The sequence below is a fragment of the Montipora foliosa genome, chromosome 5 (genome assembly GCF_036669935.1).
Source record: "Montipora foliosa isolate CH-2021 chromosome 5, ASM3666993v2, whole genome shotgun sequence".
Lineage (NCBI taxonomy): Eukaryota > Metazoa > Cnidaria > Anthozoa > Scleractinia > Acroporidae > Montipora > Montipora foliosa.
Genome location: NC_090873.1, coordinates 32,641,842 through 32,657,858, shown reverse-complemented (window position 1 = coordinate 32,657,858; position 16,017 = coordinate 32,641,842). Strand labels below are relative to the sequence as shown.

General features: G+C 36.2%; 1 protein-coding gene across 5 annotated transcripts in view; it reads right to left on the bottom strand.

Moving 5' to 3' along the window:
* Nucleotides 1–390: 390 nt before the first annotated feature.
* Nucleotides 391–16,017, bottom strand: part of LOC138003973 (ras association domain-containing protein 2-like) — a 35,878-nt gene continuing 20,251 nt past the window's right edge. For 3 of the 5 annotated variants that reach the window (XM_068850317.1, XM_068850315.1, XM_068850319.1), the window contains 10 exons: nt 12,496–12,629; nt 11,338–11,416; nt 10,845–11,006; nt 9,740–9,856; nt 7,838–7,951; nt 6,871–6,922; nt 5,022–5,086; nt 4,331–4,387; nt 3,211–3,308; nt 391–1,924 (listed from right to left, as the gene is read on the bottom strand). In XM_068850317.1, coding sequence (XP_068706418.1) covers nt 1,864–1,924; nt 3,211–3,308; nt 4,331–4,387; nt 5,022–5,086; nt 6,871–6,922; nt 7,838–7,951; nt 9,740–9,856; nt 10,845–11,006; nt 11,338–11,416; nt 12,496–12,629 — 939 coding nt within the window. In that variant the 3' untranslated portion in view covers nt 391–1,863. The remainder of the gene's footprint in view (nt 1,925–3,210; nt 3,309–4,330; nt 4,388–5,021; nt 5,087–6,870; nt 6,923–7,837; nt 7,952–9,739; nt 9,857–10,844; nt 11,007–11,337; nt 11,417–12,495; nt 12,630–16,017) is intronic. The other 2 variants (XM_068850318.1, XM_068850316.1) reach the window with 1 other exon arrangement.

The window sequence follows — 16,017 nt, the reverse complement described above, 5'->3', positions numbered from 1 at the left end:
CATTGGCAGTTTTTATACTAGAGACGCATATATGTCGTCTGGGACGACTTTTGGACAAACATTTTTTCTGCGTCTGTTAAATTCGTCTCGTGCAAAGAAGGGCACAAGACGCATAATGCGTCCGGAACGCGTCTTCAAAGACGCACTAAACTTGATAGTTCGTCCAGACGAATTTAAGAAACGCAGAAAAAGTGTTTGCCCGCGTTCGTCCCAGACAGAATACTAGTCCGCGTCTTATATAGTTCGTTCCGCCTTTACAGAAGACGGATAACATGAGCATTATGCGTCTCAAGTATAAGAACGGCCATTAAATCAATTTTGTTGTCTCAATGTCCTTTAAAAAGCAACAATGCTAAGGTCGAAGATTACCGAAATCTAACAAATCTTTTTACTCCATAAAAACGTATTTTATTTCTTTACAATGAGTATAATTATGTACAGGAAATTTGTACACGTTATAATTTTTTTCTATTTCATTTAACTTACAGAAACTAATAAATTCTTTCAATGGACCTCTTTAGCTTGTTCATTTTGTTTTCACAATTTACTTTAGGGAACAGTTTCTTTCAAATGCACGTGCATATGTATGCATAATTTATGAAAAACAAAAAGGAAAATTCCCTTGGGAATATCACGTGGTCTGAAATGGAAAAACAAAACGTACAAGCTAAAGAGGGTCCATTGCCTTAATTAAGTAGCTGCGCCGGCCCATAACAAGGATGCAACAATTTTTTTGAAAAATAGGACGTTTTCAACCAACCTCTGGAGACGCCAATAACAATTGAGGAATGTACGACTTCTGGTGAACGAAGAAAAGAAGCTAATGAGAGATCTTTTGTTTTCGTCCACCAAAATGGCTGCGATGACGTCACGTGAAAATCTCCTATAGTGCCAGTGATTGGAAACACCACCATTCTAAAACAATTTTCGGTCAGAATTACGAGCCTTCATCAGGAGTAGCTTGTCACAGTGGCACTGCAGTAAGAAAGCCTTTCTCTCTTAAACCTCACATTAACAACATATTAAGAATTGGTGGAATATCGCGCAGCTCTTTACAACTACTAATTTCAACGGATCGGTACACAACAGAACTCTGTTGTAGTTAGGGTTAGGCCTAAATTATTTCGTTGTACATTTTTTGCGCCTATTTTTTTCTAAACCAATCACGAAAGGTATTGCATCAGCTGCATCATGACTGAAATTAAAACCGAAATGACCTGCAAGTACCGATAAAGTTCAAATGCTTGCATTAATTAATATAATTAGTAAACTAGTAATTGACCAACTACATCAAATATTGATTTAAAATTTCAGGGGAGATGTATGGGTTTACGTCGTTCACGCACCCACAACTAACGCTGGTAAATACCTAAACACATTCAACCTCGATATCAGGTCTTTCTTTCACGGGTGGAACGAGGTTAATACATAATCTCCTGCTTACAGTTTTAATAGACCAGTTAAAATTCTGAAGAAAAAGGAAAGGGGCCAGTAATAATCTTCATTTTAATGTGACCAGCATGTTTCAATAAACCAAGACTATGTGCGGAGAAATTTGGTACAGATCACTAACAGTAAATTTTCGTATCAAACAGTTGGGCTTTTTACTCTAACACCACTGAGACATGAACTTTAACCAACAATGCTGTCAACGATTTACAATAATTATTATTGTCTAAATTTGGGTCAAAAAACTTTGATAAGGAACTTCCATAACAGACAGAGAAAACTATCAAACGTCAAAACTGCCAACTTTATATGTAGAGCCGGTTTTAAAGTTACAGATAAATATTTAGCTGTATTAATAAGTTAATAATTAAATTAAAAAATAACTATCCGTTCCTTTGCCTGTTTATAGTTTGGTTATACAGCAGTGGAGATTTCTGCCAATCTCTCTTTTAACTTCTCTCGATACAGCATATAACTGAAAAGACAATGCAAAAGGAGAGTTTAAAAATCAAATTGGCAAGTACAGTGTACATTGTGAAAGTTCTGAAGGAAACCCATTGTTATAAATCTGCACGGGCCTTCATCATCAACTCATTCCAGTCTAATTTCAATGGATCTTCACTGGTTGAACCTGTATTGGTTTAACCAAACCGGTCTAACCCGGCCAGTCTCAGTATTTTACTCTGTCTAACGCCAGACGATTTTACTCGTCAATGGGGAACCCCTGGGAGTCAATTGGTACCGTATTTCTTTCAACCGCGCGAACCGGAAATAAAACCTGCCGAAAAAGTGCAGGTATCATTCACGATGGCACTTCGAATAAAAAGTTTCGGGGAAAGTTATCTAGTACAATTTTCTGTAAACTATAAAACGCCTTTTTCGCTGTATCTTAAATTCTACTCGATAACTTTTTGTCATACTCTCTAAGAAGTTAAAGAATTTAGGGAGATTTCCAACAAAGAATAAAAAAGTTTTCGAAAACTGAAATTTAGAGGGCCTTTTTGTGGACCTGGCGTGTTGCCATGGTAATCGATATGACGTTATACGTGCCTTTAAAGTATTACCCAATAATAGATTTGCAAAGATATTTTTAGTTTGCCTACACTATGAAATATACTTCTTTGGTATCTTTCATCGTTTCACAAACTACAGCAACAAAAAAACCTTTCGAGCCTCCTTAAAGGTGTTGGACACGCGGATATCAACACTAGTCACTCTCGCCCTCGTTGTATAATATAATTTCAATCTTCACTGTTAAATACTCGTTGTAGAGCGACTTTCAATCGCGTGTCGTAAAACCAAAACCAAAGTAACTACTTTGGTCAATCAAAAAGGACGGAGACAATCCAATAAACCAATCAAAACTCGAAGTAATTACACGTAGCCGACACAAAGCGCGGGAAAATGTGCATGCGCGAGCCACGATTGGTTTTGGTTTCACTTCTGATGGGTTGAAAAAGTGGCGCGAGAACTTTGAACCAATCACTGAGTGAAGTAATCATAAACCAGAGAATTCGCTAATTACTTTCGACACTCGATTACAAATTCAAAGAAAACGCCCTTGGGTACACTTTCGATGAGGTTGCTAAGAAAATGCGTTTTACGTAATTGGAAAGATCAAGATTGCTAAGGATGTAACTCTGAACAAATGTCTCGCACTATACATTCCTATAACAAGGGGACATAGTTTTCAGTGGATGGAGAAGTTGTTAAACCAGATTTTAAAATTGATTTGCGAAAACAAGAATTGTGTCTTCATACTTTTGCTTTATTCTTTCAACCTCCCTGTCCTCTTCTTCTTGGTATTTATCAAGGAAAGCTTGTAATACAGGTGTCGCAAAATGGATGTACTGTGCAACCTAGAGGGGACACAAAAAATACGAAGTCAAGAACTTCAATCTATGCGGTTGTATGGCCGGCAAGAAAAAAAGAAGAAAAAAATGGGGCCATTTCCTATAACAATCCAATGAAATTAAGAAGGGAGCTGCTTGGTATCTCTTCAAGACATCTTCAGACAATGGAAACTTACGCACCAATGTTGTCAAATAGGAAAATGCCACTGAGCTCAAATGGAGTTTTTTTACTCGCGCGAACAGTAACCTCATTTTTTCATCGAAACAAAAGGAAACGTTTGCACGATAATAGAGCTCTCTTAGGAACACCATCAAGGCCGCCGTTCCATTGTTTTGGAACACCAACATGGCCGCCGTGACGTCACGTGAAAACGCTCTTCTGGTAAAGACTTGTTTCCATATCTCAAAGTGCCCTTGGACGTGAGGTGCCTGGGAATGAAATTAAATCACTGGAATCGGTCAGTGTAAAATGCAGACTGAGGTTATATTGTAACTGTTGAAAAAGCCCAAACCCCTTAGAAATGCTAACCTTAGGCCTAAAACAATATTTAGGCTTAATTGTTAGCATTGCGATTCCAGTGATTTAATTTCATCCCCAAGCACCTCACGTCCAAGGGCACTTTGAGATGTGGAAACAAGTCTTTACCCAATAGAAGATCTGCATGCCATGCAAGCAACTTAATTACGTGCTACATGGAATGTGGTTTGTGGAGTAGTACACAATGAGAGATTTTCCGTTCTCTCTTATAACGCCAGAACAAATATCAAGGGAATGAGTTATAATGATTGCTACAGCAAGTCAATTTACAACGCAAAATTTGTTTGTATTTGTAGATAATGTTCCAATAACGTTTGTCATTATCCTTGATTTTAATGAGCTCCAAAGTCCAGCAAACTTCTCAAAAGTGTTGAAACTTCAAATTAATCCCTGCAATGCAATGAGTTGCTGAGAAATACCATCTTTGCAAATCAAAACACTCAGAGACTATACTCTTGCACCTCTACAATGCTGCAAACACTTTTGTTACCTCATGAGAAATGTTGTTTGTGTCATCAGCTTCCATCACAAAAATCTTTGCGGCTTCCTACAAACAAAGAAGTCAGACTTTTCACTCTCATAACGTAACTTGTGTTTTCTTGCTCAAACATGTACTCGCAGCAAACAAGAACATGCATCTCATAGCTCTCTGGCCATTTCAGAATTTGAGAGAGTTGATTTTTCGATCCATTGTGATTTCAATAACACAATTTCCGAATAAGCAATAATATTGTCTTATATAATAACGCAAGTTATTCTCGCAGTTTGATTGGTTCCTGCCTATGATCTATTAGTGGACTGACGCACGATTCATGTCACCATCAGCTTTTATGCCAATAAAGTTTAATTATTTATTATATAAAACAAATTGATTCCATGTTGCCGTGCATCTGTTCAGTAATAGATCACAGAAGACTTCAAAATGTGGTAAGAACATCAGCGACACACTCGGCTATCGCCTCGTGTGCCAGTTTTTTGTTCTTACCACATTTTGACGTCATCTGTGATCTATTACTGAACAGACGCCTGACAAAATGGAATCTATTTTTTTGTTCTATATAATAAAGAATTCAATGTTTTTGATGATGACATCAGCTATGCACACGTCCTCTAACAGACCTTAGGTAAGAAACATTCAAAATCTGAGCATTATTGAGCTTATTATATTAATGAACATATACCTCACTGGGGCCAAGTAGTAGACGCACATGCAACGGAAACTCCTCTTTTTGTAACTGCCGGATTGCTAAAAAAGTGAAAAGAAAGCAACTGCGTGTAAAGATGAGTGGTCACATTGTGTCTTATAAGTTTTAAAACTTGCTTATAAACTCAATAAAATCAATGACCTTCTGGATGATACAAAATTGCACTTTATCATATACACTCCGATGAAATACCAGGTGAGCTTTCGCGTGAAAACATGATATCTTAACACATGAAAATAACACACAGTATGTTATCTGCACACGTGAAAAGATCACATAATAAATTGCGCCATTGTTTTACATTAAGACTACAAAAAAAAAATTAAAGTGAAATGGTTTGGTATTTAATCAGTGTTTATATAATAAACAGAACATTACATGACCGTTTGGAAATACGAAATTTCTCTTCTCCTGTTAAAAAATATTTCACGAGTGAGCGCAGCGAAGAAGAGAAATTTCATATCTCAGGGCAGCCATGTAATATCCTCTACATAATTTTTATTACTTGTGTCTTCAGATATGTGTGTGTCAGGAGCAAGATAGAGTAAAAAAGCGTTATCGTGATTTCGTTCTTCTTTTCAACCACAATAGCCTCAAATGTAACACTGAAAGATCTTTTTTTGTTTAAGATGGGGTCACACTACACATACAGATGTAATAATCATTATCAATCCATTCCATCCTAAACTGTGTCTAATGTCTAATGCCAGACGATTTTACTCATTGATAGGGGGTGGGGGGTTGTCCAGTAGTGAAGGTGTTAAAGATTCTAAACTTCATTGTACAGTATATGATCTGTCTATTGCATTTAGTTCATAAAGTGAATCATCAGGATACAAAGAGAAATGTAAACCAATTCCAAGCTACACCGCCAATATTGCCTTCACATCAACCTCCTATTGTACACTACTTGCGTGGGAACCTGGGGCCTGTTTCGCGCATGTCCCGCAACAAATTTCGGGCTTTGTTCACGTGTCAGAATTCCCTCTGTGTCTTAAGAAGGGAAAGATTTAGGACATCAAATTTTACAATCAGTTCGCCTTTAGTAATCATGAAAATATACTAAAAAAATCTGCTTTTTAAAACGAGAAGATGGCGGGTTCACAAATCACTTTTTGGGCTAGGAAAGGTTGTGTGAACTTATGAGAAACAAGGCCCTGGCCACCCCTGATGAAATGTTTAACAAGTTTTGATCAGGGGTGCACGGATAGCGCAGTGGTGAGAGCACTCGCCTCCCACCAATGTGGCCCGGGTTCGATTCCCAGACTCGGCCTCATATGTGGGTTGAGTTTATTGGTTCTCTACTCTTCAACAAGAGGTTTTCTCCGGGTACTCTGGTTTCCCCTCAAAAACCAAACATTTGACTTGATTTGCTTTAATTGTTAATTTCAGTTTACAGTGTCCCCAATTAGTGCTCCAGCACTAGAACGACTAGACACTTAAATAAAGTTCCTTTCCTTTCCTTTCCTTGTTTTACAAACGTTTGCTCATTAGTAATGTTTGGAGGGCAGGTAGGAATATCTGAAGACCCACAAAGTTATTTCTCAGCAAAATAATCAATGTGTATAAATACACTACGTAACTGCTTTGAAGTGAATTTTTCATATCCAGTAAAAAGCAGTTTGGTAACTTCCTGGCATTATGAAATAATGCCCAATTGAACCATTCGTTTTGTCTGCTGCAATTTCCACATTCATTAGAAATGTTGGGATTAATTCTCTTTAATTTTCTTTTCTTCCAACAACCCTATGAGACTACTTGAAGCAAAGGGTTATTCAAAATCTTTCAAGGTATAAATCTATATTTTTACAACTTTACAACTTACATCCATTGTCATAAACAACATAGAGATTAAAGTTTTGGGGTGAATCAGTGATCTGAAAAAGAAAACACCACATTGACAATTCACATCCTAAAATCTTTATTATTGAAGAGCTAAGATTGTGTCAAATCACTGCAAAAAGTCAACTCTAAAACAGCACCAGATTTCTGAAAGGTTAAAAAGTCTTTTTTGTGTGTTGACCAAATCCAAGGGTTAGGAAATTCACAAGGTAATTTAGATCTCTTTGGTGACATATAATGCAAAAAACATATAATGACGTATAATGTGGCATATAATGTAAAAAAGTATTGCCTACACTGTACAAAGGCAATTGCATTACAGCCTTTCACTTAAGATCAAACATTTGATTTTCAGCAACTGTCCTTAATCTAAGGCTGCGCAACATTAACCCGTTACCTTCTAGGCGAGAGCCTTTACTCTGTTTAATCAGAGAAGATTTTACTTGTCAATGCAGGGTGGTCCAGGAATCAATGGGTTAACAACCTCTACATCAACTTATTTGTCTCGTTAAAGGGAACCTCCACTAAAACAAAAAAATAAGTTTAAGCCACCAAGCATAACGTTAACAATTAAAATTGTTCAAACTTTTTCCCAAAAAAAATATTAATTGGCTTTCAAATTTCCCTGGCACTGCCATCTTGAATAATTGTGATGTGTCATGGTTGCCCTATTGTTCTGACTCAAAGAGCCTTTGTTCTGGAACAAAAGGGCGACCACGACTTGTCACAATTATTCAAGATGGCGGCGCCGAGAAAAATGAAAGCCAAAACAAGCGTTTTTGAAATTCATTTTTCTCGAATACAAACCCTTTCATTGGAAAATTGTTTGAACAATTTTAATTGTAAACATTATGTTTTGTGATTTAAAGTTACCGTTTATTTTTTTCGTTTTAGTGGAGGTTCCCTTAAAAATTCCTCTTACATGCACTCTTTGTAGATTGGCAATTTACCTGGAATTTAGTCATCAGCATTTTTACAACCTCTCTTGTTCTGGTTCTGCTTGTAACTCGCAGGTTTGTTGAGGTGCCATAAGGTGGAGTAAATGTTGTGCGACCTTCTGCAGACTGATACAAAACCATAAAGTTAGATCTCATGTGTACCTGATGCTGTAATTATTTAACAACTACAAATGAATGCATTGTGCCCCCTACTTTTCTTGGGAATGTCAGGAAGAGAATTAGATGGGTACAAACTAAAGCCTATTGCCAGCAACAGTGCAGTTTTAAAGTAAGTCAAAAGTCACAAAAATAAAAACCCAGGGCAAATAAACTTGTACAGGTAACCTATGAAATTACCCACCACTCAAACCATAATTAATTTTAGTTTTAACTGTACCAAACCATGTCATAGACTGATGCGATGTTAAAATGAAAACAGAATTTTTGGTAAAACCAAAGAGATGTTGTACTTACCGTACTTATTCGGCTACAAGCCGATCTCGGCTATAAGCCGAGACCCCAAACTTCTTACGGAAAAAGTCAACTTGATTGACACGAATTGTAAATGCATAATACTCGGCTATAAGCCGAGACCCATTTTAGGTCTTGATGTGTATTATCGACTATGGAATTTTCGTAATTTAAAATACAAATTGACATTGACTGAAAAATTATACTCAAAGCAATCAAATGAACACGAAAGATAAGAAACAAACAAGCAACGTGATCGTGAGGTGACGAATATTATTAAACAATTTCTGACCTCACAGGAAACGTGTCTTCGTACAAGCGAAGCGTTTTATAAAAAGTTATCCGACTGGAAACCTTACAACCTCGCCTTTAAACTTAAAATAGTCGCCGAAGCAGAAGCTGTAGAAAATAACTCCAAGATCGCTGGAGAATACGGCATCAGCGAGTCCATGGTTCCGTCGCTGGAGGAAATATAAGGCAAATCTGTTCAACGGGTTTTCAGAGCAAAGAATTCAAGGTAAGACTTTCCCTTTAATGCATACGGTTTTTTGCTTGGAAAATGTCGCTACAAGAAGAAATCCACTTGCGTTTTTGTCTGTGACAAGCTTGTTTACACGATCTGTGATGGTGCAATCTCATTCCCAGGCTCCTCGTTCCTTTGCTGGGTAAACCAGGCTTGGCGCGACATTCCCAAGGAGATGGTGAGGCGGTCGTTTAAGACTTGTGGCACCTCTATAACGCACTCGACGGCACAGAAGACGATGCAGTCTTCGACGAGAATATTCCAGAACAAAAAGAAAGTGAAGACGAGGAAATGGACGACGAATTCGAGACAGACAGCGAGGAAAAAGATGAGCAATAAGATCGATCCCAATCACACAACAACACGAACGCCTCCTTTTAGCTTTACGAGCCACCAAGTAATAAAAGTCCATATTACACCAACAACATCGAAACAACAACTTCTCTTGATTTTACAACTAATTTAGTTCGGCTTGTAAGTGAATACACGTTCATTTCTTACTGTTTTAATTTGCTGAGAAAATTCTTTTTACCAAAAATACTTGGCTATAAGCCGAGACCCCTTCTACGGCTTCAAATTTGCCCAAATTGAGTGAGGATTTGTGTAAAAATCGCTCGGCTTATAGCTGAATAAGTACGGTAGTTCAAAAGGGATCTTCCACAATCTCAGCTCCATAGGTAACGATGCATGAAAAGTTTTTGAGGACCGTGAAGAACTAATAGTTTGTACACATTCTTAACCCTTGTCCAAACATATACATGTACATGTAAATGTAAGATGAAGAACAGTCCTCAAAGATCTCCAAAAACTCCAAGAAGATTCCCACAGCAAGGAAATGCTGCAGCAAGTCTGTTAAATGGCATAAGCTGCTATCCACATTCAGGGAAGGTATCAGGAAGTCCCTTTAGCATCAACCTCACCTGCACAGTGAAATCAAGAATTGTTCTCTGGTCTCCAGCATCTGGTATATTCCTATTGTTAACAGTGATCCGTCGTCTGGCAAGAATCTTCTCTAGACTACTTGTTCTCCCTCGACCCTATTAAGGAAAAACAAGTTATTGATATCAAGCGCTCATTACTATTACAGTAAATAAAGAGCAGGCCAACATTTTTTAAATATGAGTAAACATTAAGGACAGTGTGATAATATTAGATGGCAACAAACAGAAATATCATCGTACCAATATCAACACTTTCATTCTTGAACAATAATTTTTGCAACACACTATTCTGAGGCAGAATTACACTGCACATCTTAAAAAGAGGGCATTTTCAAATGAAAGGGTTCTGGAAAGTAATGAATTTTTTTCAGCAGTTTAAATGTATGTCTTTCATACATTGTCCTCTCACCGTTAAAATAAAAGGGTTAGCAATTGGAATTTTGCCGAAACGTTTGCTAAAATTAATAAAGCAATTAAAAAAATATCCATGCCCTCAATCATTCACCATTTTCAATGGGTTTTACATATACAAATGGCGGGCTCCTATTTTCATCTCAATGATTGTCCCTACTTTTTCAAATGATGCAATTTAATTTGCAACTATGACTAGCTTACTTGCGGCTAAATTTTCATATCTTATCATATCTTTTTTTAAATTTCGAGCCTAGGGTATGTTATGAAAACCGTTTAACTAGAGTCCAGGCACATTGCTGAAAAATGCGTGGAAACTGCTTACGACCTTTCAGCTTGCGAACGAAATGGCATGTTTTGTTCAATGTTCAGGAAAATAAGCATTTCATAATAGTTAACCTCTTTGACCTTTATGTTTGTGAGGGTGGTAAACAGTTGCTTTATCACTAATATCAGCCATTTCTTCTGTTTTATACAGAAAATATTGTAATTATGCGGAGGATGCAGATTTTAGGGAATTATGCGGATCCACATCCCCGCATCCTGTCAGATGCCATGTACAGAGTGACTGCATATTGACAGGCAATAGAAAATTGCATATAATTTTTATTGCTTTACTGTGAAAGGTCAAAGAAAGGATAAACATAAAGCAGAAATTTGAAACATTTCTCACTATTGTATCCTTGTTTTTGACTGACGTGTTCTTTAAAATCCCATTCTGCTCTTTAAGATTGCGTTTCCTCCAATAAGACAAGTTATGGCTCGCAAGAGTGACGGGTATCTTCAATCCCCAATAAACTTTAAGAACTCCTTCCATGATAATTCTGCCACCGACCTGTATTTATACACGTACAAAAGATCACCAACGCCAGTCACTATACATGTTAAGTACAATAACATAGGTCATTATCAAAAATTCTCTGCGCTGATTGGTTGAAGTTGAGGTGATTATTGCACAATAATAATACATATTCTTAAAGAAAATGCACATTTTTCATATAATCAACTAAAACAATAATAATTCACCTCAGGCGAAGTGAATATCGGGGAATAAAAATCAATATTATTTTAATCATCAAGTTTACTCCAACCTATGTGATCACATGAGCACTGTCAATGGTAACGTAAGAGTAAAAAAACTGATCAGCAAGCAATTTGCAACCTACCTCTTTACTTGTTAACTGCAAGGCTTTCCTTCCCTCAAAAAACATGTTATACTCTTTTAGTTTGGGAATAATCTCATTTCTGCAAGAAATACAAATTTTTAGACAACACAGGTATTAACATGTGTAAACAAGTGCTGGATTTCACTCAGATTTTTCAACCACATTAATTAGCTAATCACTAAAAATGTCCAGTTCAGTTCAGTTCAGGTCGGTTCATTTAGTCAGTTTACTTAGCACGGCATCTGATAGGATGCGGCGATGGGGATCCGCATAATTACGATAATTATTTTCCGCATAAAACAGAAGAAATGCCTGATATTAGTGATAAAGCAGCTGCTTACCATTCTCACAAACATAAAAGCCAAAGAGATTGACTATTTTGTAACGCATATTTTCCTGAACATTGAAGAAAACACATCATTTTGTTTGCACCCTGAAAGTTCATAAGCAGTGTCCAGGCATTTTTTGGCAATGAGCCTGGACTGTACAGTAGTTAAACCGTTTTTACAACATACCATTATAGGCTCGAAATTTTAAATAAAAGATGCCACAAGATATGAAAAGTTAGCCACAAGTTATAGTCACAAACTGAATTGCATCATTTGTAAAAGTAGGGACAATCATACTGCGATCATTGCAATGAAGTTTTACAAAACAAAATAGGAGCACATGTACGTATGTGTAAAAAACCGCTGAAAATGGTGAATGATCAAGAGAACGGATTGTGGTCCAACCACATTACAATTTTGCTCCAAATCTCCAAATTGAAACTAAATTTATGACATGAAACTTTTTTTTTTTAATCGCTTTATTTCTTTCAGCAAAAGTTTTGGTAAAATGCCAATTGCTAACCCTTTTATTTTAACAGTGAAATGTGGTCGCAAATTGGTGAATCCTCCAGATATCTTAATCACCATGGGAAAAAATTCAGTCACAAATGCGACTGTATTGGTCGCAATTTTGAGCCCTGATTTACTATAAGCATGTAAATACATTTGGATGGGCCTAAATTATTTAAAAATTTAGTTCTATAAATTGTTTAAATTTCTGCATAATCCAGTGTAATTTCTGCATAATCAATGCATGTTTACACATAATAATTATTAGTGGCATAAATAGTATTGTTATAAACTAAATATACATGTAAGCATGTCAAACCTCAAAGCATCCAATTCTGCCGGAGTAAGTTTCTCATCAAAGTACTGGTAAGATTCTGTTCCTCCTCTCCCATAACCACCAGGACCGAACAATAAACTGTAACATGGTATATTGCAATATGGGATACCTCTATGCTGTAAAATATAATATTCAAACCCTTGAGAAATCTGTGAGAAAATGAAATTATTCTGTTAAGTATCAATAGCTTTATATCAAATAAAAAGGGTGATCACTTTAACACATTTCAACTGTCAGTGGCATTCCAAGTCATTTTCATCTTAGGCTATCAGTTTATTAACTACATGTACTTTTAATTAGTTCAATATGGAAAACAGCATTGGGAAGGCAATAGCAAAAAGAAAACACACTCATCCACTTGAAGTGAAATTTCCCAACATGGTTTTATTGGGAATTAGTTCATCTAGCCACTGTTACAATTTGTTTGCATTTGAGCAAAACATCTTTGAGTTGTAGTGTTCTAAATTGTTATGTTCAAGGCAAAAATAAAGTTTAGACGAGGGCTCATCAAGGGGAGCCTATACCTCCACTAATTCCTTGAGTCAACCCTTTCCTCAGTTAATTTATTTTCTGAAACAAGTTTTTCTGCAAAAAGTATGATCACCCTTCCCTTGAGGCTAATTAAGATAGCTCTGCTTTGATTGGCTTTTACAACAGTGTGCATGCTGAATCTCACAAGGGTGGCGCGCCATACAACGTAGATTTGATTTCAGCTAGCCAAACCAAACTGAGCTATGAAGCCACTGACGTTGGGAGCTGGTCATTTGGATAGAGTGTCGCACCGGAATCGCCAGGTCACGGGTTCAAACCCCGTTGAAGTCCTGAATTTTTCAGGCTTCTCTACGCAATTATAAAAATTGCGTTCATAACTGCGAAGATCATAGCTTCACTTGATGTCATATTATTATTAGCAGACCAAAACAATAGGATTATGACATGTCCTTGGTTATGAAGATAATAATATTAAAGGGCACTTTATGGGGGTAAATTAGAAAACCAAGACAGTTTTTAGAAGGATCATAAATGAATTATTAGCCTAAAAACACCAAACTGCTACTGCCTCAGAGCCAAACCTACAATCATTGACAAAACCCTTGGGAAGGTCAGCACTTTTGACGTCTTCATTGCGTCTCTCCCCTCCCCCTATTCAATGTCGTGCAAAACTGAATGGTTTTAGTGGGAAATTGTTGTGTTACCTTCCAACATTGAATAGGGGGGACAGGGGGGCTATATAAGAGAAGGTGAAACTATTTCTTTTGCACTTTAACAGAAGTGGGTTGAAGCACAGCTCTGATGCGGTTCATTTACATAACCTTCCCAACTACTTTTGCCTACATGTATGATTGTAGTTAAACTTGATTAGAGTCTCAAGGTCCGAATAAAGAGTACTAATTGCAACAAGTGTTGATATTAACACAGAAAACAAGAACTGTCTAGACCAAATTATTTTGTTCATGTTTTTCACAAGACAATCCCTGAAAAATTATCTTCTTTTGCAAAAAGCCCTTATACTTCAATATTGTAAACTACTGGCCCTGAATTTTCTTGTAATAGATTAAAGGACTTGTTCTGAATCATTAAAATGATTCATAATTGCAAAACTAACAAGAACATGCACTCATTACCAACATTGAATAAGCTACAGTAGGTTGCGAATGAAAATAAGTCACTTTTAATTTTAGTGTTGTATCATCCAAAAACTCTTAGATTTTGCCTTCAGTTTAAGTTTAAACTGTTCCAACATACTCCCTCTAGTGTTGTGAATATAAAATAACCATCCTTTCAATAACATTAATTAGTACAACAACATGGATACTAAAAGCTGCACAGGTTGACATGTACATGTATCTAGTAACTTAATAACTTAACCTGCACACACATGAACAGATTTACTAAACATAAATATTTTGGGTAACCTGATAAATAAATAAATCATTTACATTTAGATCTGTTGCTCAATATTGAGCATTTTAGACTGATCATCACTTTTCCTGAACTTTGAACGCTTAGAAGGAAGTTTAGCAAACTTTAATTAATGGTTCTATGCTGAGCTAGAAAAAGTACTTTTTGTGTTCCTCAAATTGTACCTCAAAGCTAAGGAAACAGGTTGAATTTTTAGGCTTTTTTTGACAAAAAAATAATTATGAACTTATCTAATCCTCCCCGCATGAACTAATCCTTGTCCTTATAAAAAATCAAAATTAAAGCAAATAATTTCACACATTTTGAAAAACCATAATTTAGTGCTTTGCTTTGGAATAACCTTAGAATAGATACACAGATGTCTTCTGTGCTGAAAAGAAAAAAAGCCATCCTATTTAACTTTGAAAAATAACAATGACTTCATTCATTAATAATTGTAAAGCCAGACATCAAAGACCCTTGCTGGCTGCCAAGCACTAAAGGTCATCACATTTTGAATCAACACATGATCAGATTAAGAAAAACATGAGACATAAAATTCTTTAAATACAGTCATTCCTGTATTTATACATGTAATTTACATTAACTTGACAAAAGCTACAGGCTTGAATGAACAGACACAATGCTTATTACTAAAACAACATGGTTTGTGTATTTTACTCTTGGGCTAATAACTCAATTCCCCAGACAACAAAAATGATAAATATTCTTAAATTCATGCAACTTGAATTACTCACAGAAAAGGCACAGTAAATTCAAGAAAACAAAGTAAAACTCTTTATAAAAAGGAATGTCTTCAGTATAAACTTCTGCTGTCTATCAACTATAGATAATTATGACACCTAAGTATACAAGTCAAGAAGTCTTCAAGGGTTGAGTTCATTATTGTTGCCTAACATGTATATCCAATTTGTGACATGTTCCACTACAGTACATATTGACTAATATCACACTCATTCACCCATAAAACAAGTAATATAGTCAAAGGAAAACACAAAGAAGAATAAAATGAGATTTAAGTACCATCCAGCTTGATAAAACACGAGGAACTCGCTGTTGAATCATCAGAAATGCATCTGCCTCCATGTTGTCTCAAACAATGGACACATGTAAATAGCATTGCATCATTAACCTGGTATGTGGAAAATCAGAAACCGATTCCTGGATAGGACTTGGAATTTTGGATTTCACTTTCATCTAACAAAGAGCCTGATTTCCTCACTGATTATAGCCAAAGTTTTTAGCAGTTTTTATCTCAATGGGAGTTAAATAATTTCCTCTAGTCAAACCATAATATTTTCAAATTAATTTTGGACAGTTTTTTGTTACTTAATGAAGGACTTAAAGTGATCTTTGACAAGAACGCACTTACAAAATACATGTAGGGAGGTTGACTAAGACTCTCAGCAGACCTTAAAATAAAACTTTGGTTTTTATAAAATTGGGAAAGAAAGAAAGTACAAAGTACACTAGGTCTCTAGAAGTTGGTCAAATTACAGTAGTCAGACGTCCTGAAAAGCGACACTGGGCTTAACAACGACGAAATGAGAGCAGCAATGGCAGACAGATTGATCTGGAAGA